This window comes from Lepidochelys kempii, chromosome 4 (genome assembly GCF_965140285.1).
Source record: "Lepidochelys kempii isolate rLepKem1 chromosome 4, rLepKem1.hap1, whole genome shotgun sequence".
Lineage (NCBI taxonomy): Eukaryota > Metazoa > Chordata > Testudines > Cheloniidae > Lepidochelys > Lepidochelys kempii.
The window spans coordinates 93,195,063-93,221,841 of NC_136383.1; the positions used below are offsets into that span (position 1 = coordinate 93,195,063).

General features: G+C 40.8%; 1 protein-coding gene across 1 annotated transcript in view; it reads left to right on the forward strand.

The window, feature by feature from the left end:
- The window catches only part of GABRG1 (gamma-aminobutyric acid type A receptor subunit gamma1), an 80,793-nt gene that overhangs the window by 51,409 nt on the left and 2,605 nt on the right, over positions 1–26,779 (forward strand). The window contains exons 4-8 of the mRNA XM_073340106.1: positions 6,704–6,924; positions 9,931–10,013; positions 16,679–16,816; positions 17,132–17,284; positions 20,225–20,436. Coding sequence (XP_073196207.1) covers positions 6,704–6,924; positions 9,931–10,013; positions 16,679–16,816; positions 17,132–17,284; positions 20,225–20,436 — 807 coding nt within the window. The remainder of the gene's footprint in view (positions 1–6,703; positions 6,925–9,930; positions 10,014–16,678; positions 16,817–17,131; positions 17,285–20,224; positions 20,437–26,779) is intronic.

Consider the following 26,779-nt stretch of genomic DNA (forward strand, 5'->3'; position numbering starts at 1 on the left):
TCTTTAACTTTCCTGAAGAAGAATAAAAAAAAATCCTCTATTTTTCTGGAAATCTCTTGCTGAAAACGCTTTCTTTCTGTTTAAGTCTTCAGCCAGAATCAACCCAAGAGGGCAATGACCTCTAGACAGAACTGAGCTGATATGAATCAAATGGGTTTTCTTCTTCATCTCTGCAACTTGTTTGAAGCAAGCTGCACTGCAGACCTTTGCTGAATCTTCATCTCAGACTTTGGCTGAAGCAAGTCTTATGCTATTTCTTGGACATTTGGTTTAGGGAAATATGGTTGCATTTGTATTTGTCCCATAAAGAATCAGGACATTTTTACTCTTAATTTCCTGTTTTCCATATAAAATACGCTCCAGTTAGCACATCGCCACTAGCATGTCAGACCCACTTTGCTGCACATTACTCTTTAATACACCCTTGTATTGTGGAATAGAAAATCAGTTATGAGACTACTAGAAAAACATTAAGAAACAGTTTCCTTTTTTGTTGGATTTTACTTACTCTTTGAAGTCACTGTACTCCTCAGCATGCTGGAATGACACATGGTTTCCATCACAATGATTGTAGTTAGGCCTTAGAATCGATGTTGTTGTTCCAGATGCAACAGCTGGTTTACAACCTGTGCAATAACTTTTGCAGAATTAGTTACATCCACGTAGAACATCAGAGAGCATGGTCTGTTTCCTTTTCTCAAGGCCTTCCAACAAAAAGTCAAGTGCCTAGCTGTACTTGAATGCTGACTATGCATGTTTTTTCATTTGCTGTTTGAAATTGTGACAGATCTCAGGAGTTGTCTTATTTAAATAGCATGTAGTGACTGTTCCTGATTTTCTTAGTGCAGTTACTTTTTATTATTGATTGCTTTTTTTCATTGGCACTACTCAGCTGAGTAATTGCTCAACCATTCACAATCTGGCTGTCTGATGGTCATCCATCACTATTCATTATTTTCTCCGTTTTGAATTATGTCACAGTGCTGGAGAATAATATTTGTGCCACAGTTGAAAAGAGATGGAGAAAAATTGAGGTACGCTTTAAATAATTAGGCAGGCTAGCTCTTTATTCAAGTTATGGGAGAGCAGAGTTCTAAAGAGTTCAGTGTCTAATCAAATGGCTAACATATGTCATGGTCATTGAACCCTAGGTATAATTTGAGGCTAAGTGTGAATGAACAAACATTTTGCTGTGGCCATAGATTAAATCGGTTTTAGTTTGCATGGCTATTTTATCACTCGTTTCATTTCAAAGAGAAAGCAGTAAACCATTTTTATTTTAACAATGTGGCACTGAAAGGCAAAAGGTTTGATAAAAAACTAATGGAAGAAGTGATAGAATTGTTAAATGTAACTTTCTGTACCAAAACAAGAGAGATTAAATAATCATCTGGAGAGAGATGCTGCAGTACAGGAGTATACCATTTTATAAATCTAAAATACTGTTCTGCTGGGTGGTATAGAAGTAAACTATTAGTTTCTACACACACTATGACCTTCAATCATCTGGTTGTGGCCAGCACTGCAGACAGGATACTGGGCTAGAAGGATGTTGGGTCTGATTTAGATCGTAGGAACTGCCACACTTATTCATCAAATTTTAGGAGCCACACTTCTCCCTCTTGTAGAGAAATTACAGGTCCTTCAGGAAACAGGGAATGAAATCGGTAGCGGTTTCATCTTCTAGAATTCATGAATCCACTAAGATCAGTGCAGATATAAAGCCAACACCAGAGGCAGGATCTTTCTCTGGTCTTTCTCTTCCTACCTCTCTTTAGCACAGCCTTCAGTACTGGCTGTTGAACCCAAAAACCTCTTGAAAGTGTCAGTCAGCTGTGCAGAGGGGCTCTGTAGGAAAGTAATGCAGCCAGAGAATATATTATGGATCCTCACGAATAGCAGTCTTTCCATGCAGATGAGGAAAGATAAGAATGCTTTGGAGGTGGCAGAGAAAGGGAGTGAGTTGCATGTGAAGGGCCCCCCTCTGACATCCTTTCTCACGGATCCATAGAATTGGGTCCAATGTTGCACAGCAGTGAACTATTCAGCAACAGATTATTAATTTTGTTGTATTATATTTTATGCATTAAGTTGTATTTGAACGGTGATAAATGCTGCATGCAAGGTGTTAGCAAGGTGTTAGCAAATATACGACTATGTCTAGAACTCGTATTCAGAGCTAAAATGTAAGATAATATAAGTAGCTGGCTTGGCTCCCTTGCTGGAATTCCTGTTTTCCTTCAAAATCTTCTAGTAGTTTTTCTTCCTTTTTAACCTAAATTTGTTGGGGTGGTAAGTGTTCTGCGGCTGTGTGAAATTTTCCTGCTCTGGTGGGTTTGACAGTAATGTTACTTTGACATATTTCTTGTTTGCAGTTCTACTGTGAAAAGTGAATATTTAAAATGCCACCTTCTCACTCTCCTGATCTGCTCCTGTTGTATATTGAAAACATCATCTGTTGACTTCACTCACCTAGTGACTACTTTTTACTCCTGTTAATGCTGCAGAGGTAGCTCTAGGAGAGGGAGCTGGTGCCTGTTCTTTTCTTATGTGTCTTCAAAAGAATTACTTACTCAGTTTCAATTAAACTTGTGCAGCCCATTGAAGTCACTTGAGGGCGGTGGGGAAGTTCTCCACTGCACTGTGTTTTGTGTGATCATTTACACAAGTGCAGAGTTAGTGCCAAAGGCTGCCTGTCATTCTGACTTGGTAGCATTTTGCATCCACTTTGAATTGCTGTAGCTGACTACACAAAGCACAGGCAAATGGAGAGTCAGGCTTTGTTTTGAAGGCAACATTTAAAGACAAAGGGGTTGCACAAATATAACCGATGGCCTAATTTGACCTGTGGAACCACAACTGCTGGTGATAGTAGCTGTCAGGAAATAAATTAGACTCTTAGATCCAGTTGATCCCAGGTCAGTCTGCATGATTAGCAGTTACAGGCCCCCCAGTCTCCTCCCTCCCACCTTTTTCCTTATACACTGATGATTTTTGAACTGGAAATCATTCAAGGACAATAAGCAAAGCTCCACAGTGCCTTATTGGCAGAGTGATTTTTCAGAAAACAGAGACACTTCAAATTGTAATTGTGTTTAAAGTCTTTGCAATTTCTGACAAGATTGTGGATATGACTGAGACTTGTTTCACCCCGTGTAAGGGGCCATATAGCTACTCCACCCAGGAGCAACCCAGGAAAAGAACAGTGATACAGATGATAATAATTCCTTCCCTGGTCTCCCCCACCTTGATTCAGAAGGTCAGTAAGTTTTACCGCTATGCCATCCTCATGCTAGCTCAGCTGTGCAGGTTGGCATATGGGGCAAGATGGAGGGAAGAAAGTAGAGGCAGGGCATTCTCCACACATGTAGACCCATAGAACCCTTCACAGGGTGAGGGAGTGGGTCTGTCCTTCTATTCCCTTTTTCCCATTCATGACATAAAAGGGCAAGTCACTATCTTGCCCTGTATCAGTTATGTAACATCTTTAAACTATTATAGAGCTAACTTGTTCCAAGTGTGTTATATTACAATTATTCAGCTGATATTTTGTTTTCCCCCTGGGCTCTTTTCCGTGTTTTCTTCCATTCATCCCACTCGCCCGGAATCCTCTCCTTGGTTTGCCTGCCTTGTCATCTCTCCCACAACAAGGCACTTCTGAAAACATATATCAAAGTTCAGGGCAACTGCACTTGTATTCCCCTCCATGGTCTCTCAGGAGCACTGACTCTAGGCTCCTGGTTCCTCAGCAGTCACCTCTCTTGGGCAGTGACCCACATTTCATTCCCTCCTCAACAAGGTTTTTTCCAGGCTGCACAGTTCCCTGACTGTGTTGTGATGTCCACAGCAAGCCAGCATCTGCACTTTGCTTTCTCCTCAAGGCTATGAACAGCATAATTGCCAGCAGTTATAAGTTGCCCCAAAGTCCTTTATAAGCAAGCAAATTTATTCTTAAGGTGAAAGCATTGTACAGAAATCCTATTAAAAACAATAAAAGAACCTACACACATGCAACTGAACTTACCAAAGATCACACCCAGACTCCAACAAGGGCTCTGGTCAGAGTCAGTCCTGCAAACTCCACAAAGGAGTTTTTCTGTGATTACAACAGCCTCAGCTCAGAAAGCCATTGCGCCATTATTAAACACAGTCTTTTGAAGTTCATATCACTTCCAACTGTTTGCACAGCATCTTCACCCCAGAGAGGTTACATACAATCCCAGTCCACAGGCATACATAACCTTTGCATATGGTACAATGGACTCCAAAGATACTTAAATTTAACTCAGTAAGGGTTTTTTTTAGAAAATTGCCATATCTGCCACAACATACTTAATCAAAATGACCTTCAAACCCTAGTTCTCCCCTCAATGAAGTGTGACCTTTTTCTTTTTTATATAGGCAGCTAAACAAATGAAAACAGCCAGCAGTTGAAGAGTAGGATTAGCAATATGTGCCAAACGTCATGATTCAATCATATGCCTTTTTCCTCCACCCTAGGGTGCAAAAGCAACGTTTGAAAATTAGGAAGTGCCAGAATTAAGACTGCCTATGCAACGTTAATTCTGTTCCCTGCATGCTTTCTGATACAATCTTTAATTATATGATCACATACTATTTTTCCACCTGTCCCCCTGCTTCATTCAATGCACAGGATGGACAGTGCTCAGGGAATGAGACAGCTGCTCCATATTTTTATCATCATCATTCAATTAGTGAGCCCTGCCATATTTACTGTACCCCATCCAAAACCTGCACTGAATACTGAATCATTCATTTCCTTGTAGTCTTTTCTATGGCACTCATTGCTTTTGTCTCTGAGTGTTTCACAAACATTAAATTTAATCTTAACAACCTTCCGGGAAACAAGTATTAGTATCCCCATTTTGCAGAGGGGGAAACTAAAACTAAGACAGTGACTTTCCTGAGGCAGTGAATCAGCAGCATCTCTTATTGATCTTTTGTTTTATGTTATTAGATACAGGAGGGGTCAGATCTCTAGCTGGTGTCAATTGGCAATGGCTCTATTGACTTCAGTGAAACGATGGCTAGTTTACACCCACTGAAGATCTGGCCCAAGGTTTTTATTTAACAAGTATTGTTTCCTTCTTCCTTCTTTCCTTTCTTTCTTTTTTGTAAAATCTGGCTGATTTTTATGTTGCTGGAAACACATTGAACTGAACATATTTTGGGTATATTAATTTCTTAGAAAACAAAGACATTAGTACCTCTGCAGTCAGTTTTACTTTTATATGACTGACATTGTATCTTGTTTTCTGAAGAGACCAACATTTAGAGGCGGTATTTGAGTGACCCAGGTCAAATAATTGAGCACTACACATATGTGGAGTCCACTGTAATAGATAATACCTTCCTTTCTCATGGCATTGAATTCTATGCAAGACAATTTATATTATATAATAGGGCAGATTGCCCCTCCAAGTTAAAACTGTGGTGATTCCCCCACCCCAGGAAATGGTGTGTTGTTCCCCTCCGTGTCAAAACTAGCACCTCTACAAGAGACCAAAGCCAGCTGCATGAAGACCCTGTGCCCCTACACAGGGTCAGCCCCTCCGGTCACACTCCCCATGGCTACAGCTGTCCCTGGGACAAGGATAGAGAGCTGTGTGGAAAGGTACACCTCTACCCTGGCCTTCCAAGTCATCTTGTTCCCCAGAGCAGATCCTGAATGCACTGAAAGCCTGTGCAAGGTCTCTGTGGAGAAAGAAACATTGTTGCAGACACTTCCATTCATGGATGGTCCCTTCCCCTGGGTCTCAAGGGCCTAATATGGCCCTATGTCAGTAACAGAACTCTCTTCAGAGGAGATGGTGTCAAGTTGCTCCTTTGTCTTAAGTGCAGAGCAGCCCTGAGGGATTTCTGAAGAACAAGTCTAACACAGCCATAAAATTTCTCCCCTCCCACGCTGTACAGTTATTACTGTCATATGTAGATGCAGACTGAATTGTCTAATGAGAATCCTAGTTTCTTATTACCATTCTTCTGTTCTGGACATAAAATATCTATTAGGGAAATTAGCTTTCCATCAAGATAAGATGTTACCTACAGCCTAAAATGGATATGTGGTTTTCTTTAACAAAGTTTCCTTCCTACTGTGAACTTCTGGAGTTGTCCTCCCGACTCCTTATGCAGTTCATGATCAAAATTTACATGGCAAATGGTGAGGTTTCCTTTGCTGCATGTTCATGAATTTTTCAAAATGTGTTTATCTTGACTGGTAGACAAATTCCATATTTTTTGTCATGAGACATTCATGGAAATGTTGAAAAATGACCACATTTTACCCATGGGAAAACTTTTCACAAAATGGTCAAGATAATTTAAAAAACAACAACAACCAGGCCTACAAACTCTGGTCTAACCAAGTTATGCTTGGTGAAAGAGTAGTTCTATTTGCATTGTGAACCTTGGGGCTGCTCTATCTCACATTTAGGTACCTATGGTCCCAAGTGGCTGTTCTGGCAACTGATTTAGGGATGCTCCAGTCATGTCCCCCATTCCTCAGTTACTCCTTTTATATCAGAGGCTAGAAGTGCTGTACACTCCTCAAGCAGTGCAAAGGAGTCCATAGCAGAATGAAGGAGCTCACCTTAAGTTTAACTTTTAAAAAAGTATATTTGGCATATTGGCTTTGGTTGTTTGTGTGTAAATATAAAAAAAAATATGGTTTCTCTTTTTCTAGGAATACACCATAGATATAATTTTTGCCCAGACTTGGTATGATAGTCGCCTAAAGTTTAACAGCTCAATGAAAGTGCTTATGCTTAATAGCAATATGGTTGGAAAAATTTGGATTCCAGACACTTTCTTCCGGAACTCAAGAAAATCTGATGCTCATTGGATCACAACTCCAAATCGTTTGCTTCGAATCTGGAGTGATGGACGAGTATTGTATACTCTGAGGTAAGGGCTCATGAACTGGATGCAAAGGCGCTCTTCATTAATATTTTCACTCATTGTTATATTCTGCAATCCATTACAATTAAACCTATTGATTTTACAACTTTAATAACAATTGCAACTGGCAGAAATAAATGAATTATCATTACTAATATTGTGAATGGGACTTTGAAAAAATTATAGTAAGAAGTAACTTCCAGGTCCCTTTCGGTTTCAAAGTTCAGAGGCTCAGAAACAAACGTGGAGATGAATAAGTTGTGGCTTAGTCAAGTGGAACATAAAATATATGCTGTTGTAATGTACTGCTCAACAAGAAATTAAATAGGAGCAGGGGGCAGATTTGTTTTATTTAGGTACAAGAAGACAGTAAAGATAAATAAGAGTAATGTAATGTGACAAGCCAATACCGTAATTTGTGTTTAACTCTTCAAGTGTCACAATTCCAGCTGTACACTGGACAGCAGACTCACTGGACTGAATTGAACTCTTAACTGTCCCCTATAGCTATTTTGCACAAAATTATATTTGAATAAAAGAAAGCACTCAGTTAAAATATTAGTCAAAAATACTTTATTTATATATATGGAGTAGGAGTGCCCATTATGGGAAATAGTTGTTTGCCCGTATAGGAAAGTATCCTGTAATAATCCTTTAGAAGGAAAAATAATCTAACATAATTTAAAAGGACACTGTTAACTTGATTTTTTTAAATGTCTTATTTTGAATAGTGCAGTTTTCTGATAGAGCCTTCTGGTGGAGCCCTCTTTAAAGAGTATATCCTCTTTTGCAGAATTTCCTGTATAGAGTTTTATGCTCATCTGCTAATGTTTAAAATGTTTGTTAGCTTTTTTGAGCACCACCACCAAACCTGCTCAGACCCATTTCTTCTACTGTCTTCCAGCCAGCTTGCTGCCTGTCCAATTGCAGTTCCAGGTTTGCTGCTGCTGTTTCTGGTTAATATTCTTTTAGAAGGCCTAGGGAAGAGCACTCATGTAAGCTGTCCACGAGCAGTGGATGAGAGTGATGTCAACAAGCTAGAGTATGAGACAGGAACTGTAATCAACCTTCAACAAAACCCAGTGCTGTCCAATGTACACGTTTGTATCAGGGAAAAAGATGGCCTGAATTTGGCCTAAAGTGGAAGTAAATGGAGAAAAGCAAAGTTCATATGATAGCGAATGATGGAGCAACAACAGGATCTGACAACACATCACGCCATTTGGCTACAATTACCCCTATTGGCCTTCACCACTTCCCTTTTGGCACTTTATGGAGCAGGATTGGCACTTCTTCACCCTCAACTTCATAGGCAGACTGATTTTCTGCCTCCCCTGAAATTGGTCAGCTGATCTCTTCAAGACACCCATCTGTGATCCCAAACCTAATTTGGGTTGTCTTAAATAAAAGCAGATTTTATTGGTTAACTATCCAAAAAGAACAAATAACAGAAAAGAAAACACAGGGAATAAATGCATGTACTGTAGTTGGCTACTTAAAAAAAAGCAAACAAACAAACAAAAAAAAACCACATCACGCAGTGGATACAAAACTTTCAAATTGAAATATAGTATGTTTTCTGCAGCATGGTAGAAGTCCTTTCCTTCTTGCATCCTGAAGTCTAGCCATCTGTCTCAACTGGTCAGATCAGATTTCCAGAAAGGCCCCAAAGAAGTGTGTATATAAAATAGCAACTTACTTCATAGTCCTATTTTGCTTGCCAGCTTCTCCCCCAGCACTCCTCCAAAAACACAGGGATTTTTAAGCATGGTATTACTCTCAGAAATCAGTTTACTTGACTCCTATAAAAAAGAAGGGGAGATTTAATTGCACAAATAGCAGTTAGGTGCCTAATTCCCAGTGGAAGTTAATGGGAGCTGGGTGCCTAACTTGTGCCTTTGAAAGTTTTCTGCATAGATGTGAGGTATAATTTTCAAAAGCCCCTAAATGACTCAGCAGCCTAACTCTTATTTTCTGGAGTTATTTAGGGCACTTATCTTCTTGACAATATTACTCCTGGGCATCTTCTCTTTAAGAGCCTGATCTTCCTAATTACATTGGGGGGAGGGATAGCTCAATGGTTTGAGCATTGGCCTGCTAAAGCCAGGGTTGTGAGTTCAATCCTTGAGGGGGCCATTTAGGGATTGGGGCAACTATGGGGGATTGGTCCTGCTTGGAGCAGGGGGTTGGACTAGATGACCTCCTGAGGTCCCTTCCCACCCTGATAGTCTATGTTTCTGTTAGTACCACTAGCTTCATTGAAACTATCTACATGAGTAAGATCTGCAGGATGGGGCCCTATGTACACAATTCCACTCTTGCACATCTAGACATCAGGCATAATGATTCTGAATCCCACGTTAAGAGAAGCCATTAGAGTAGGTTATTAGGTGTCTAATATATAACCATCTATCAATGGCTTTCACATAAAGAACATGTGGTTTAAGACTTCCAGAGCGTGCAGTGGAGGGAGCACAGCTCCGGCTCCTCTGCTAATGCTGGTGGAGAGCTCTCCCAGTCTTGGGTAAGTGGCACTTTTCTACAACTCCCCCTCCTCTTTGGTTAGTGAGGGGAGAACTGCTCCTCCTATTTTAATCAGCTCATACTAGTGAAGAGCTGAAAGGACACAAAAATAGAATGGCATACTTGATATACCTTGTGGGTAGCATAACTGGTCATGCAAACTAGCATGACCAGACACACGGGTCTTCAAGTAGTATTTGGCGCTCACGAAAGCTTATGCTCAAATAAATTGGTTAGTCTCTAAGGTGCCACAAGTACTCCTTTTCTTTTTGTGAATACAGACTAACACGGCTGCTACTCTGAAACCTGTTATTTGGTGATGGATACCATTCTTTAGAAATGATATTGAATACTTTTTGTACATGGTCAGTTATCTATCCCTAATACACATTCACTGGCCAAAACGACTTGCATATACTCTAATATGTAGTACAAAGGGTCTAGGTGCTTGAACATAACCTCACTCATAAAACTTTTTCTTCTAATTAGGTTGACAATTAATGCTGAATGTTATCTTCAGCTTCATAACTTTCCTATGGATGAGCATTCCTGTCCTCTGGAGTTTTCAAGCTGTAGGTGGTAAAATACTTCATAATTTTATTTTCTATTATTTAAATTCAGACACTGTTGATTGATAGGCTGCAAAGCAGCAGGTCCGTGATTGCACATTAAATTCTTGCAGAACAGAAAACAATTAGCTGTTTATAGTTTGCTTAGTCTTCTCTTGAATTGAATGAAGGATGTTACACTTCATTTCACTGCAACTTTAAAAGGTTAAAAATAATCCTACCACTTAGGGGCCTGATACAAAGCCCACTGGAGTCAACAGCTATCTGCTCATTGACTTCTTGGGGCTTTGGATCAGATCTTAGGAGAGGAAGAAATATATATAATCTGCAAAATTTACCAGCGTTTAAGTGACTACATGTAGTATATTTAACAGTATAAAATTACAGGATCAGGTCACAAAAAAGTAACACTTAATCACCACAACTAGGCCCACTGTATAAAAGGATTAAGGCCTGTTTTACAGTGCCCCCCTCCTACCAGACCTAGTTTGGCTCTTGCTGAGTCACTCACTTCCTGGGTTAATTCTAACTAAACTCTCAAGGAATTCATGGAAGCAGTTTCCAGCAGGGTTAGTTGTTTGATCTAAGCTTTCTTAGCAAACAAAAACAAAACCTTGCAGACTCTTCCCTCAAATGTCTGTGCAGGCTGAGTCATCCCTTCCCCAAGTCTGTTCTTTGCACCGGTAACTCCAGTGACCAAAGTTTCCTTGCTCTAAGCTCAGAGCTTCAGCCATAAATGACTCCACATAGTATCCCTTCTGCCCATTTGGAGCAAATCATATCTGCAGTAGCTACAGTAGCAGTCCACTGGAAGCACTGTCCCTGGTCTCAGCTTTCTTGAGGGTATTGCAATCCCTGCCTCCATTTCCTGCTGCCCTCTTTTATAAGGGTCAGCTAACTAAGTTCCAGACCTTTCTCAGATGCAGAGAGTGGGGCTAATCATCCAGCTGCAGGCCTCTGCCCCCAGAGGAATACTATCCCTGATACCTTCACATACCCACCTGCCTTGAGTGGGCCTGTCATGGCACTTACCGCAGGGCCTACTGTGTTCTTCAGTTCTTGAAAGCAAGCCTGTATTCCAATGGTCCTTCCTAGGCCAATATCTATTCTAAATTGAAAGGGTTGAAAGTCTAAGTACCAACTTGTCACATGGGCATTTGAGTCCTTTATGATTTGGAGCCATCTTAATGCCACATGGAAAGGGTGTTGCAAACAGATAACATCTCAGTGCCTTTACAGCCTAGTGTATGGCCAGGCATTCCTTCTCAAAGGACAGAGTACTGGGTTTCCTGGGCTAAGAGTTTTCTACTTATGTAAAGGGCAGGGTGCTCTTCTGCATGGAAACTTTGGGGTAGCACTGCACCTACAGTGTAATGCAAGGCGTCTGTTTGTAGGATGCATTCTCAAGTGAAATCGGGGCTATGGAACACTGGCTTGTTGTAGAGAATCTGCCTAATTTTCCGAAATGCTTGATCACGCTGGGGGGACCCCGTGACTTGTCCAGGGGCTGACTTTTTTAAAACCAAGTTGGTAAGAGATGCAGTTAATAGGGCAAAGTTGGGCACAAATCTTCTATAATACTCTGTTAGGTCTAGGAAGGCCCAGACCTGCTTTTTGATTCTTTGCTTGGGGGGTGTTTGCTAGGGCCTCAACTTTGTCAACTAGGCATCGTACCTTCTTGTTCCCTACTAGATGAAAAAAATATTTTTTTCCTTTCCCCACTTTGCAGTTCTTTGGGTTTGCTATTAAATGGGCTTCCTGTAGGGCCTGAAGGACAGCTGCTAGGTTCTGGAGGTGGGTGGGCCAGTCCCAACTGTATACCAGCCTCTCATCTAGGCAGGCCATGGCATAGTGATGGTGGGACCATAAAACCTGATCCATTAGCTTATGACAAGTAGATGGAGCCTCATGCAACCTAAAGGGCATGGTAACAAATTGGAATAGGCCCACTGGGGCAGAAAAGGTTGTTTGTTGTTTTCCTTGGGAATCGAGAGCAAGGGGAATGTGCCAATAGCCCTTTTGTTAGATCTAATGTTGTTATAAAACAAGCTTCACTGAGACAATCTAGCAGATCATTGACTCGGGGCATTGGCTAGGTATCAAATTCAGAAATGGCATTTTTCTGATAGAAATCTATATCAAACTGAATGGTCCCATTCAGCTTTAGTACTAGAACTACCAAAGTACACCAGGAGATACAGGAGTCCTTGATGACTCCCAATCTTAACATTTCCTGTACTTTCTGAATGAATGGGTTTTTCACCTTCTGGGATTTGATATGTTTTCTGAATGGGCTTGGCCCCTAGCCCTATGTGGATGTAGTGAGGCACCATGGAGGTTTGTCCCAGTAATAGGGAGAACACCTCCTTTTAAGATCTTAGGGTGTTGTTTATTTGCCTTCTCTGCCCATTAGACAGTCCCTTCCCAAGTGATACTTCCTCTATCCTAATTTTGGCTGAGGCACCAGATCCTCTTCTCCCTCCTCCAGGTGGATACAAGGCTTTCCTGTACCTTCTAGGGTTTTAACAGGTTTACATGATAAATATGCCTTGTTTTTTCTGGTCTGGGCTGTAAATTTCATAATCTGCGGGTCCCACCTGATGGAGTACTTCATATGGGTCCTGCCCTTTGGCCAAGAGCTCATATTCCCAGCTAGCAAGGAGCAGGGGCACGTGGTCTCCCGGTTGGAATTCCTTAGCTCTAGCCCCTTTATGATATTGCTGTGTCTAGGTCTGTTGGGCCTAAGAGAGGTTAGTTTGGGCAAAGAGGCACAAGAGTTCTTATCTTTCCCTCATTTAACTGACATATTGGAGGACACTGGTAGGTTGAGCTTCCTAAGACTCCCTAACTAAGTTCAACATTCCTTGAGGCTGTCTCCCTTAAAGAAGCTCAAAAGGAAAGAAGCTCATGGAGGTTTGTGGTACTTCTTGTATCGCAAACAACAAATATTAGGGGGAGCAGCTAGTTCCAATGTTTGGCCTTGGTTCCCACAGTCTTGTTTAACGTATTCTTGAGGACCTTATTGAACCTCTCCACCTGACCATCAGCCTGAGGAAGATAAACTGCTGGAGTAGTCACACTTTCAACAGTGCCCAAACTTGTCACTCGATCAGTGACTACTTCCAATGGAAGCCCAGCTTAGGAAACCAGTTGGTGTAGCACTCGCTCCAGGATGGAGGCAAAGGTGTTTCATAAGGGAATTGCCTCTGGATGTTGAGTGATATAGTCCACAAGAACCAAAATGAACTTGTGATATCTATTACTCTTTTACAGAGGGCCTATTATATCAATCCCTACCTGCTCACAGTGGGTTGTGATGAGGGTAGGGGGATGAGAGTGGCCTGGCCCTGACCCTTTGGGGCTCCTTTTGGTAATCAGGGCATGGCAAGCAGAAATCAGCTGCCTCTCTACATATCTCCAGTTAAAATAATTGAGCTAACAATCTTTCTTGGGTTTTCACCTTACCCAGATGTCCAGCCATGGGAAGAGTATGGACTAGCCATAGGAACTCCTGCTTGGCAGATTTGGGGATTAGGAGTGGATTTCTGGGTTCTTTAGTTTATAGGTGTCTCTCTACCCAGTTCAGAATTTCATCCCATAATTCAAAGCAGGGAAACTGGTGAGATGTGTGTTCAAAAGTAACTGTCGTGTTGGCAGCAGTGACTTGGCTGAAACCTTCCTGAAGTGTTTGGTCATCATCCTGAGCTGCCACAATATCAAAGGTGTCACTCAAGACACTGTAGTCTAAGATGGTAAGGGTATCTGCAGTGTCCATGGGTAAGTGATAACATACAGACTGTTGGGATGTTCCCTTCACAGAGTTTACCCTTTGGGAAGATCCTTCTCCAAGCTCCATGGAGTCAGCTCCAGGATAGGCTTAGGCTTCTGCTTGATCCTGAGACTTCCCTGAATGTCTTTGTGAGCTCTGGGACCTTCACGAGACTTGAAAAAGATTGGATTGAGCAATGGGCAATAGATCCTAGCATCCTCAGAAGGGGTCTTTTCTTGAGGTAGGGGGTCTGAGTTGGAGGGAACTGATTCTCCTTCCAGGAGAGTCAGAAGACATTTCCAGTCACATCCCAGGATCACTATCCAGGGTAGGTGATCACCACTCTACCTGGAAGTGCCCTGACTGATCTGCTAACTGCAAAACAAATGAGGCCATTGGGTATGTACAGATTTCTCCATGAATGCAGGAAATTCAGATGGATCTCTCTGGATCCAGGGCTTTGGGTGAGACTAAGTCCCTTTGAAGTAGAGTTTGTCCACACCACAAGTCTATAAATCCCTCCACTCTGTTTGTCCCTATTGTTATAGGGACCATGAAAAGCCTTGGGGTCAGTCCTAATGGCTGGTTTGGAGTCTTACCTGCTTAGCCAAAGAGGCATCCTAAAAAGTCATGTTCCATCACAGGGAATTCCCGTTGGCTCTGCCTAGGTTGCCCAGAATAACATATCGGGCCCTTCATGGGAGGGTGGTGGTGGTCCCTTGAAAGTCTGGGACTTTGGAGCCCCTATTCCTGGTGTGCCTGTGATGAGCATAAAGTTTCATTCGCTCAGGGCAGACTAGTACTATGACCCTCGGTGGTTTGGCAGGTTATTGTCCCTTGAAACTGTTCTAAAGAGTGGCCAGCCCTCAGGGGGACTGTTTTTCCTACTCCTAGGCAATTTGGCCTCCAAAAACCTTTCAGTTGTCTCTAGTGACTTCTGAATGGATGTCAGGTAAAATGGTCAAACCCAGCTTTGAACACTATAGGGAGAATGTTCAGGTATTGTTGTAGGACAGTATTGTCCATAAGCTCCGCCACAGTCTTTGTCTCTGGGGTTAGCCATCAGGTAGCGGAGTCCTAAAGCTGTGGAGCTACTTGCCTGGGGGCATGCTCCCTTAAGGAATGGCTCTGGCTGAAATTTCTTTTGATAAGCCTCTGGATTTTGATAAGTCTGTTCCACTCATGCTCCGCCAGCTGGGCTTCCTGCAGGCATCACTGGGTGGCCAGAAGTGCCGTCGGGAACTTCCTTTCATTCTCTGCATGCTGTTGATTCACCATTATTTGGAGTATCTTCTCCATAGCCCTTCTTGATGGAAGGGGTTCAGGGCAGGCCCCTGTCTGGGCTCTACTTGTAAACAGATTGGGGCCTGTCTTAAAGCACCCTCCTCCTACCAGCATTGTTCTTGCTGAGTCACTCACTCCCTGGGTTAATTCTGTCTGAGCTCTCTCAGGGAATTCTGGGAAGCAGTTTCTAGCACAGTTAGTCATTTCATCTAAGCCTTCTTAACAAACAAAAGCAAAACCTTGCAGACTCTTCCCTCAAAAGTCTGTGCAGGCTGAGGAGTCCCTTCATGCCAGTCCTTCCTGCCAGTAACTTCAGTAAGTAAAGTTTCCTTGCTCTTCCTTCTGTCCATTTGGAGCAATTTCTCTCCACAGTAGCTCCAGTAGCAGTCCATTGGGAGCACTGTTCCAGCCCCTCAGCTTTCTGGTGGGTGCTGCAGTCCCACCTCTCCATTTCCTGCTGCCTTCTTTTATAAGGGTCAGAGAATTAAGTTCCAGTACTTTATTAGGTGCAGCAAATCAGCCAGCCAGCTGCAGGCCTCTGATTCCAGAGGAATGGTATCTTTTATACGTTTGCATATTGCTTTCAGTGGGACTAGTTTTTATGAGTAAGAATTACTAATTTACAGGATTATCCCCTTTAGTATAAACTCTGTTAAGCATATAAAATTAATTTGTTCCCAAGGACATTGTGCTACCATTGGTAAAATAAAACACTGAACACATCTAAACAATTTATTCCTTAATGTACAGTGGAATAGGAGATGAATGTAACTACAATGAAACTTCTTAAATGAATATTATTGCTTAATATTTGCTTCTTAAATACTTCAACTAAAAATGCTTTCACAGCTCAGGCCTGTTCTACATCTAAAACTTAGGTTGACCTAGCTATGCTGCACGGGGGTGTGAAAAAGTCACACCGCTGAGAGATGTAGTTAAGGTGACCTAAACTTCCATGGATCTAGCTACTGCCACTTGAGGGAGGATGGGTAGATTTATTATAGCAGTGGGAAAATCCTTCTGTTGTTGTAGCAAATATCTATGCAGCTGCAGCTGTGCCACTGTAGCATTTGTAGTGTAGACATAACCTCTGTCTTCTGAAAGACTGAATTGGCCTAGTGCACCTAAAACTGGATTAACGCAGTTCTGAATCAGGTCCCAAATAGTCAGCATGGAAAGGCAAATAAGTTTCCAAAAGCATTTATACCTTTTCAAGCAAATTAAGTATGAAATAAATAAAAGTAGTTACCACATTTAAGCTTTAAATATGCTTCTCAAATTATGCCCCTCTGTTGTATTACATTAAACTATCATTCTAAAGAAACAGAATCAGTACAAGCTAAACTTTTTCATATTTGAATATTGCATTATTAATTTGAGACATACATTTTCCTTTAATGTCTGTATTCGCTATCATTTTGGTCGGTAGTACATTTAGCCACACTTAAAACTGAGACATTTGCAGGCTAAAGCTTAATAGTACATCACGTATGTTATGGAGCAGTTGTTTTCTGACCCAGTTATTTGGGTTGTATCTAATTTCAGAGATCACAAGTGAAAGCATTCTCTGCTGTATACTGTGAATGAATACTTGGTTTGGTCTACTTTGTTCTAGATGGATACCCCAGAAATGAAATTGAATACAAATGGAAGAAAACCTCTGTTGCAGTTGCAGATCCCAAATACTGGAGATTGTACCAGTTTGCATTTGTAGGGTTACGAAATACAACTGAAATTTCTCATACTCTGTCTGGTACGGAAAAATCTGATACTTTCTTGCATGCATTTAGAGGATTAGCAGCCTACGCACTTTCATTCTTTGCCTAAATTGTGCAAGGAACCATTTAGTTGTTGTGTGTGCTACTAATGTCTAGGGCAAAACAGAATTGCAGCTGACCTGTTTTAATGGATAAAAGTCCTTTGGCAGCTTTGTTTAAAAGGAAAGTACATTATGTTTCCCATTGTAAATTTTACAACATGGTATGTATTTGGAACAAGAATACCAAAAATTATGGGATAGAAAACCACTTGCAATGTCTAATTAGAATTGTGGGCTTTTTCCTCGTAGGGGACTATATTATCATGACAATCTTCTTTGATCTGAGCAGACGTATGGGATACTTTACTATTCAGACATACATTCCTTGTATACTAACAGTTGTTCTTTCATGGGTCTCATTTTGGATTAATAAAGACGCTGTGCCTGCAAGGACATCATTAGGTATGTATGTTCCCCATGCATAAAAATCTTCAGAGAGAAATAAACTAATCAAAAATATCCATGGCTTTAAAATTATGATTCTGGGCTTGCACCAGGGGACACCACAGCAGAGACTGAAAATCCTCAGGGAATCTTGATCCAACCCCCCTGGATCTGTAGCTGTGCACATAGAGGAGTTTTCTATATATTCTCTTCTTATCATCCAGCATGAGGGCAGCCTGGTTAATGATTAGGCTGAGAGGCATGATTTTGCTGCAGTGAGAATTGCAGAACACAGGGGCAGTTAATCCAGGAAGATTAACTAATACCAGTTTTTAACCTATCTGTGTCTTTATTGGCCTGCGACCACAAGTTTTCTGTTCTCTGGCTTCTTTCTCAGAGAGCAAGTCACCCTTTCCTTTTCTGTATGCAGAAGGGGAAGGACCCTTAAACATAACAGTTGTTCCTGTCTACATATGCCTGATTCTCCTCTCACACCTGGACAAATTGGGAGTAACTCAACTGAAATTAATGACGGAGTTAAACTTGTGTGAGAGCAGAATTAAGCCCCATTTCTGTTATTTCCATGGTTTTGCTGTGCTCCATGCCACGGAGCAGACTGGAGACTATAAGTCTAAATATATTATAGCCTTTCAATATTGGCTCTGTTTTAACATTTGGTTAAGGTACTCATCCGAGCTCATTTAATTAAATCAGTTTAAGAATAGTAGTAGCCAAAACAGTTTCTAATTTTAGTGGTGCTAAAGAAACCATATTTACTCTTGTTAACATGTTGCAGTTATTTATGCTCTCTTCAGAAGTACTGGTTTATCAGAATAAATACTTTCACTCTGTAGGAGAACACTTGCAAATTTGGTTACAAAGAAATATCATTATTCAATATACTACTATTTACCTACTGGAGTATGAGTAACAGGAGTTTACTGACAGCATTAATGTACAGAAAGAACACAGGAAGATCTAGATTTTTTTAAAAAGTGATGAATTTTTTCACTTAGTTCTATGCTATTTAATTAACAAAAAGTTCCATAAAATGTTAGTGAATAGAGTTTAAAACCTAATGATTTGACGTCTCATGATATTTAGAATCTATATAAATTACCTCTAAAGTATAGTATTTAAACCTCAGCATGGGCACAGTCTGAAAAGAGAATGTAAATATGGCATCCTATGTTCCCGATTCATTGTCTCTTGCCAACTGCATATTCAATTTGTTCACTTTACAAGGTGTTTCTTCTAAACTGCCAGCCCTGAAAATTTACCCTAGGATATGACAATCAAGCTAGTATTTTTCCAGCTCTCATATCAGCAACAGTAATGCTGTTCCAACTAAAATGTGTTTCAGGTATGTCATAGAGGTTTATAGTACTGCACTATAAGTCATGCCGGTTGGGTTAGTTACCGTTGACTGATGTGTAAGCAGTAAAGAACCCTGGTTGACTGTCAGATCCCAGGATGATTTTGCTGACTGGCAGATGGAGTGGTGTGGTGGTGGTGGTCAAAGATTTTACTTGTAAATGGAGCTAATTTGATATGAAATCATTGGGGCGGGGGAGAGACACAAACCAGAATACCCCACCAGGCTGTTTTTTTAGAGTTACTCTTCTGAGTATAACCACACTTTAACTCTATTTGACAAACAAAGCGCCTGTGCTAAAGTTTATTTTCATTAAAGGGCTGAGCTATGAGGAAACTGTGTTGCATCCATGGGGACAGAGGAGCAATCCAGACACCTCTTGTCCCTACCCCATCGCCACTTGCAAGCAGCCATTCCATAGCTTCACCATAGCAACGTCTCTACTGCTTTCATTGTGAGGAACACTGGGAACGTTTGCTACTGTTCCGTCTTCCGCTATGGAACAGGACTCTGAAACTAGAACAGTGGGAGGGTACAAGACCATGCCCATCCCTTACCCACTGGCTGTTGCAGTAGGAATGATGCACTGAAGAGGGGGACTTGCTAATGGATGGAGCTGACTGCTCACCCCACCCACATGTATGGCAGAACGTTGGCAGAAATTGTGCCTTTCCAAAGCACAGTGGTTCAGATTTTTGAAGGCACCTAAAGATGCACATAGGCAACTAATGGTATTTTTAAAAAACACCTATTGGGAGGTAGGCATTTTTGAAAATCCCACTAGATACTTATCTGCATTGTCAGGTGTGCCAATGTGAAATTGGAGTAGCCCTTGCATTCTAAAGTTAATCATGAAGCAGAAAATATAATACAAAATTGTTGTATTACATTAATGGAGTGTGAGTTGGTGCGGATTTTGAATATATAGTTACTAAAGCCAGCTCTTCTGTGTGATTGGTTCATATGTCAAAGGCTGAGCAGCGAGTCTTCAGTGGAATGCCTCTTCTGTGAATTAGAACTTTCATAGAGATGAAGGCCAGAAGGGATCATTAGATCATCCAGTCTGACCTCCTGTATATCAAGGGCCACTACATTTCACCCAGTTAACCCTTTCTTCTGAAGAATCGATGGTTAAGTAGTGCACCTTTTCCCTAGATATTAACATTTGTTCCTTATTCACATTTTAAAAATATTTAAAATCTGAATAACATTACGCTGTATAAAATGTTGAAAATTTCACAGTCCTTTAAAATTTATTTAACTGCAGTGTGTGGGAGAACAGAGAGGATTTGAACCGAGGCTAAAATCATCTCGCTCTCTATAGCCCCGGTCTTGCCATTGGATCCATGGGGATGGACTCTTGTGCTGGCACATATATTTGTGCTCATGTGGAGCCTCATGAAAGTCAGTAGGCTGTGTGTAGGTGGAAGAGTCAGTTTGCTCAGATCCGACTGTAGTACTGGGGAACACTGGGCCAGTTTGATTGCTTTGGTACTAAAGGGAATAAATTAAATGCTTCACAACTAAATTTGTCTGTAGTATCACTTATTGAAATACCTCCCTTTGTTTCTGTTTTTGAACAGGTATTACTACAGTATTGACTATGACAACACTAAGTACAATTGCTAGGAAATCTCTCCCTAAGGTTTCATATGTGACAGCAATGGACCTTTTTGTTTCAGTTTGCTTCATTTTTGTGTTTGCTGCCTTGATGGAATATGGCACCTTGCATTACTTCACCAGCAACAAAAAAGGGAACAAAGAGAAAGAGAAGTCATCAAAACACAAGCCAGCTGTAAGTTTAAGCAATTTGGGAAAAGCCTGCTTAGTTGTAATGTCTGTATTTTATTTTTTACAAAAAGTTATTTTTTTATTTGTATTATCATAACACCTGGGAGTCTAGTCATGGACCAGGAACCCATTGTGCTAGGTGCTGTATAAACACTGAACAAAAAGATAGTCCCTGCCCCAAGAAGCTTGCAATCTAAAGGGAACGTTTAAGAGGCTAGCTGGCAAACTGCGAGGCTAACAGTCAAAGGTAGTTAACATGACAGCCTTTCCCCCTTGGATTCATTTCCTGATAATGGCACAAATGAACATAAATGTAGGCTCATCCTACTCTCTAGTGGATATAAGTTAGCCCAAAAAGCGGTTGAACATAATTTTTCATGGCTGCAATGGAGAAACCCAATGCTTCATCAGGATCCACTACTGCGGACCCAGTAACTCACTGAGTGATGAATCCCACTGAAGATTCAGCATGTGTGCAAGGTCCATGCTAACACATCTAGGCCCAGGATCAGAGCACAATACTGCAGCAGCAGAGGTGTTGTAGGTGGATTGAGGACACTTGCATAGAAAACATTATAATCAACTTCAGCCAGAATTCTTTATTCCTTGCTTTCATGAAAAGCAAATTCCATAGCCTCATTCAAGGATTTTTTTTTAATTGAATCAACACCCTGGTATTAAAGTCTGAGATTTGTTGAGTGTGAAGCTCCACACAGCAGAAGTACAGGAACAAATATTAATGAAGCGTGTGTTCTAATATATAAAACCTGTTCCGTATACTTTTCAAAGAATCTAATACTAGCAAGGAGGAAAAATACTTCAAACTAAACTTTACATTTACAAAACATTGAGATAAAGGCATTGAATATCTTGTGCATTGAAATACAAACTGAAATAGCCTTATTTCGTAATAATTGAAGCTTGGTCACCACTTTCTTTGGGAAACCTGGCAGGAGGACAAGGACGACAAGGAAGAGGCAGGAAAATGCCCCAAAGCTACCTTGCTGCAAAGCCCCCTTCCAAATCATTGAATTAGAAGATGGTACAGCTTGGTGGCAATACCACTGCACAGGTGACTGACACCTCCTGCTTTTTTCCTCCAGCTTGAGGAAATCAGAGAATGACAGATAGAGCATCCTTTCGTGACCAGATCAAAGAAAAAGTTTCTAGGTATTGAAGGTGAACATTGCTGTTGAGATCAGGTTCTCTAATGTGGCTGAACTGTGTTTGGGATAGGTCTAGGATGGAGTGAGGGGGAATGTAATTTTAAGTCACCTTTGCAGCCCCATGATTCTAGGGCAGTCCAGCCCAATCAGGGAGCCATGGGAGCAGCAGGGGAAAGGAAGGCTTGGAATCTCTTCGACCAAACTGGTAGGAGGACATGCAGTCACAGATGGAAGGGGAGCCTAAGCTTAATTGATGGGGGGTGACAAAGATAGAGGCTGCAGGTGATGGTGTGTCTGAGCTTCACTTTTAGGGCATGACTCCAGGGCGGTCACTGCAATATGTGTCTACTGGTCACAGTAGACTGAAACAGGAAGGGAAGCTCTCAACATACTGACGAGGAAAGGGAGCTCTGGGGGAATGCTGCCTACCCAAGGAAGAGAAACTGCCCTTCACTTTAACCTAGCTAATCTGCCTCCGTCACCAGTGGGGCTGAATGCATCCCATGTATTTTAATAATAGAAGTAATAAGAATCTCTTCTTTCCCAGCCTATGGGAAAAAGAGTTGGTTAATTTTATATATTTTTTCCATAACAACCTTTTATTAGTATTAAATGTCTTCTAATATCAGAGTCAAAATATCTAAACATCTCTTTTGAAATAGCGGCTGACCAATATCCATTAAAGTAACGGAGGTGCATTGATATAGAATTCCCTTTACTTTACCCAGACTTTACTGAATTTGCTTTCATAAACTAAGCATTTGTGTGATATTCTGCCAAATGATACAAGACTTACAGCACCTAAAGCAATATAAAATACACAGTATTGGTGAGGCATACATAGAATCAATTACTGAATGTGTAGCTAGAGATTTATCTAAGATGAGAACCAATGATACAATATCTAGAACACTGTTTAGTTATGTGTTTTCCTTTATAAATGTGCTTTGTTTCTTATGGTCTGAGAAATGCATACATCTGTTCATCCAGATTTCTTCAAACATGTTTATAGCAAATTAAAAATATCTGAGAGCTCATATTTGCTAAGTGATTAATCTGAAAATAGAGGAATATTTTTTTAATTTCATGTATTAGTTATAAAAATACCAATCTAATGAAAAATATAGTTTTTGCTCAGCGACATTGTTTAAATGCAGTGAGTTTTCTAATTCCAAATAGAACAATTAAATTAGCAATCTACTTAATTACAGAGAAGCCATACAGTTACAAACCCTGATGTTTCTTCAACTGCCTTTCTTCAAGTTCTCTATTAATTCCTTTTTTTCCTTCTGATTATGGGTGTACTATTTTAAAACCAATTTAATTAAAAAAAATCAGTTTAATTCTTTATGAAAAGTTTTCATTCATACTTGTTCTGGAAAGATGGCTTATAGGAGTCTATTTCCAGGTGGGTATTTAGTAAGAGATTACTACTCCTGGAGTTTAGTCCATGAAGATGCTGATAATATAGCATTTTAGCAAAGGGCAAGATTTTGCAGCTGATTAAAACTGTGTTTATTCTACAGAATACTTACTAACATGCAGGGGCAGGAGTTGAGTCCATCAACAGCATTTTACTTCATTTGTTAGTATTCACATAGCCCTTTCAGTGATGGTTGTAGGGCTAAGTTAATTTTCATGCCCAGAGAAAAGTTATCTGAGTCATTATAAAAAAGAGGTTACTTTTTCCCTTCAGTGAACATAATACACATTTAATAATCCCAAAAGGGTAAACATAATAAAATATTAATATGCAGCATATCCTTATGCAATATATAAATATATAACTATGGCATATAAATAAGCAAAAGGATACATCTTGTCTGTATATTCTCACAACAGCAAGATTACTACAATATATTGAGCTGAAAACATATTTCCATGAATAAAGGAGTTTGAATGAAAAGTTATTGTCTTAGCAACACTGAATTGGTAAATGGCTTTCTGAAAGTATAATATTCATGAAGTTAAAAATTTCCCAGGATGTGGGAAATAGGCTGAGTAACAAAGTTCCATATTTAAAAAGTTCCTTGTTATGTGTCAGATGGATGCATATTACACAAAAGACACAGTAGGGAAATTTCAAGCAGCAAGGTGTATGCAGTGTTGTTCTTACCGTGTTGGTCCCATGATTAGTGAGACAAGGTGGTGAGAATATCTTTTATTAGACTAATTTCTGCTGATGAGAGAGACAAGCTTTCCAGCTTACACTGAGTTCTTCTTCAGGTCTGGGAAACGTACGTGCTGATTTACACCAGCTGAGGATCTGGCCTTTCCTTAGCTCTAGATTTTAATGTTCACTTTTTTCTTTTTACGGTTTTCTTTTATTTTGAGCTTTTCTGCTCTTTTCTCTCCCCTCTCTCATTCTCAAGCTGTTTTCTTTTTTGTTGTTGTCTCCATTGATTCTCCCTCCTTTGAAACTCTGTGCTATGGAACATTCCAATTATTGTCATTCACTTCTTTGAGTCCATTGGTGGAACATTCTCACAACTAGACTGATCACAGTTGTGTGACTCAGGTCTCTCATTCCTTCTCCATCTCCTGAATAAGTTTGAGGACATCGCATCTCCAGCATTCTCAACGCTTTGCTGGCCTAAGGAGAGAAAGACCAGTAGTGATTGTACAGCCTGATTCTTCCACATGTTGTGTTCTTTGCTGTGGCTGTCTCAGTCATATACTGGAGCAAAAGGAGCGTTTTAGATTGTGCACACTATTTTTTGTAAATGGCACTTACCCTGGTGGGCATGTGCTGCCGTTATATCTTCTAGGCTAGACACAGATTAAACTGTATCTTGCTCCTAACAGTGGGACATACCTCTTCCACTCTCTTAAATCCATTTGCTTCTTCTTCTTCTTCTACTGTTCCATCTTTCACTTACTGACATGCTTAAACCATAACCTCTTCTCCTACAAAATTTGATCTTTATGAGCAAGAAAATCTCAGAGCAAGGGACCTAGACATGCTTCAGATACCCTTTTATTCTTGCCTAAAAATAAAAGTATCAAGCCATTACATATTGTAACTGTTTGGGTAAGTTATGTGTGTGTTCCTTTACTGGATAGAACTGCTCAACAGAGCATCTGAAACCCTTGCTTTGGGTAGTTTCAAGATTCTTGGGTATCTTTTTACACAAATAGTCAGGACACCTCTGGCACTGAATAGCTGTGCCATCTTGGATAAATGACTTGACAGCTCTGGGCCTAAATTTTCCCTTTTATAATGTGGGTATAATAATACTTAACTGTCTTACAGAGGTGCTGTGAGGCCATAATTAATTAACGAGATTATTGAATGTGGAAAGGTATACACTGTTCTGACCACAAAACAAGGAGGCCGGTGGCACTTTAAAGACTAACAGATTTGTTTGAGCATAAGCTTTCGTGGGTAAAAACCTTACTTCTTCAGATGTATGGAGTGAAAGTTACAGATGCAGACATAAATATACTGACACATGAAGAGAAGGAAGTTACCTCACAAGTGGAGAACCAGTGCTGACAGGGCCAATTCGATCAGGGTGGATGTAGCCCACTCCCAAGAATAAATGAGGTGTCAATTCCAGGAGAGGCAAAGCTGCTTCTGTAATGAGCCAGCAACTCCTGGTCCCTATTTAAGCCCAAATTAATGGTGTTAAATTTGCAAATGAATTTTAGTTCTACTGTTCTGACCAGTTTTGTGCTTCTGCTGCTTAACACTTTAATACATTTTTGAATTATTTCATAGAATATCAGGGTTGGAAGGGACCTCAGGAGGTCATCTAGTCCAACCCCCTGCTCAAAGCAGGACCTACTCCCCAACTAAATCATCCTAATCAGGGCTTTGTCAAGCCTGACCTTAAAAACCTCTAAGGAAGGAGATTCCACCACCTCCCTAGGTAACCATTCCAGTGCTTCACCACCCTCCTAATGAAAAAGTTTTTCCTAATATCCAACTTAAACCTTCCCCACTGCAACTTGAGACCATTACTCATCATTCTGTCATCTGGTAACACTGAGAACAGTCTAGATCCATCCTCTTTGGAACCCCCTTTCAGGTAGTTGAAATCAGCTATCAAATCCCCCCTCATTCTTCTCTTCTGCAGACTAAATAATCCCAGTTCCCTCTGCTTCTCCTGATAAATCATGTGCTCCAGACCCCTAATCATTTTGTTGCCCTCCGCTGGACTCTTTCCAATTTTTCCACATCCTTCTTGTAGTGTGGGGTCCAAAACGGGACACAGTACTCCAGATGAGGCCTCACCAATGCCAAATAGAGGGGAATGATCTCATCCCTCGATCTGCTGGCAATGCTCCTACTTATACATCCCAAAATGCCATTGGCCTTCTTGGCAACAAGGGCACACTGTTGACTCATATCCAGCTTCTTATCCGCTGTAACCCCTAGGTCCTTTTCTGCAGAACTGCTGCCTAGCCACTCAGTCCCTAGTCTGTAGCAGTGCATGGGATTCTTCCTTCTTAAGTGCAGGACTCTGCACTTGTCCTTGTTGAACCTCAGATTTCTTTTGGCCCAATCCTCTAATTTGTCTGGGTCCCTCTGTATCCTATCCCTACCCTCCAGTATATCTACCACTCCTCCCAGTTTAGTTTCATCTGTAAACTTGTTAAGGGTGCAATCCACACCATCCTCCAGATTATTAATAAAGATATTGAACAAAACCAGCCCCAGGACTGACCCTTTGGGCACTCTGCTTTATACCAGCTGCCAACTAGACATGGAGCCATTGATCATTACCCGTTGAGCCCGACGATCTAGCCAGCTTTCTAGCCACCTTATAGTCCATTCATCCAGCCCATACATCTTTAATTTGCTGGCAAGAATGAGTAGTCAGTTAAAAGAAAAAAGCTTCTGAAAAAAGCATTTTATTTCTGTACATTCCATAGAAGTAAAAGCTGAAAGAAGTGGTTTTGGTTATTTTCCTCATGACATAAAGTTTAGAGACCTCACCCCCCACTGCACCCTTTATGCAGCCCTCACCACTGTTCCTTGAATTTTACACCACTGAAACCAATGGAGTCAGGTTGGTGCAAAACCAGGGTAGCCCTATAATGAATCAGGCCCTGTATCTTTCTACTTATTGGTTTAAAATATTGTAATAAGATGGCCGATGTTAGTCTGGTGGGTCCTGCACTTTTCTTGGCAGGGAGCTAAGATGCCACTCCTTTCCCCTGTTCTTGGGGCATCAA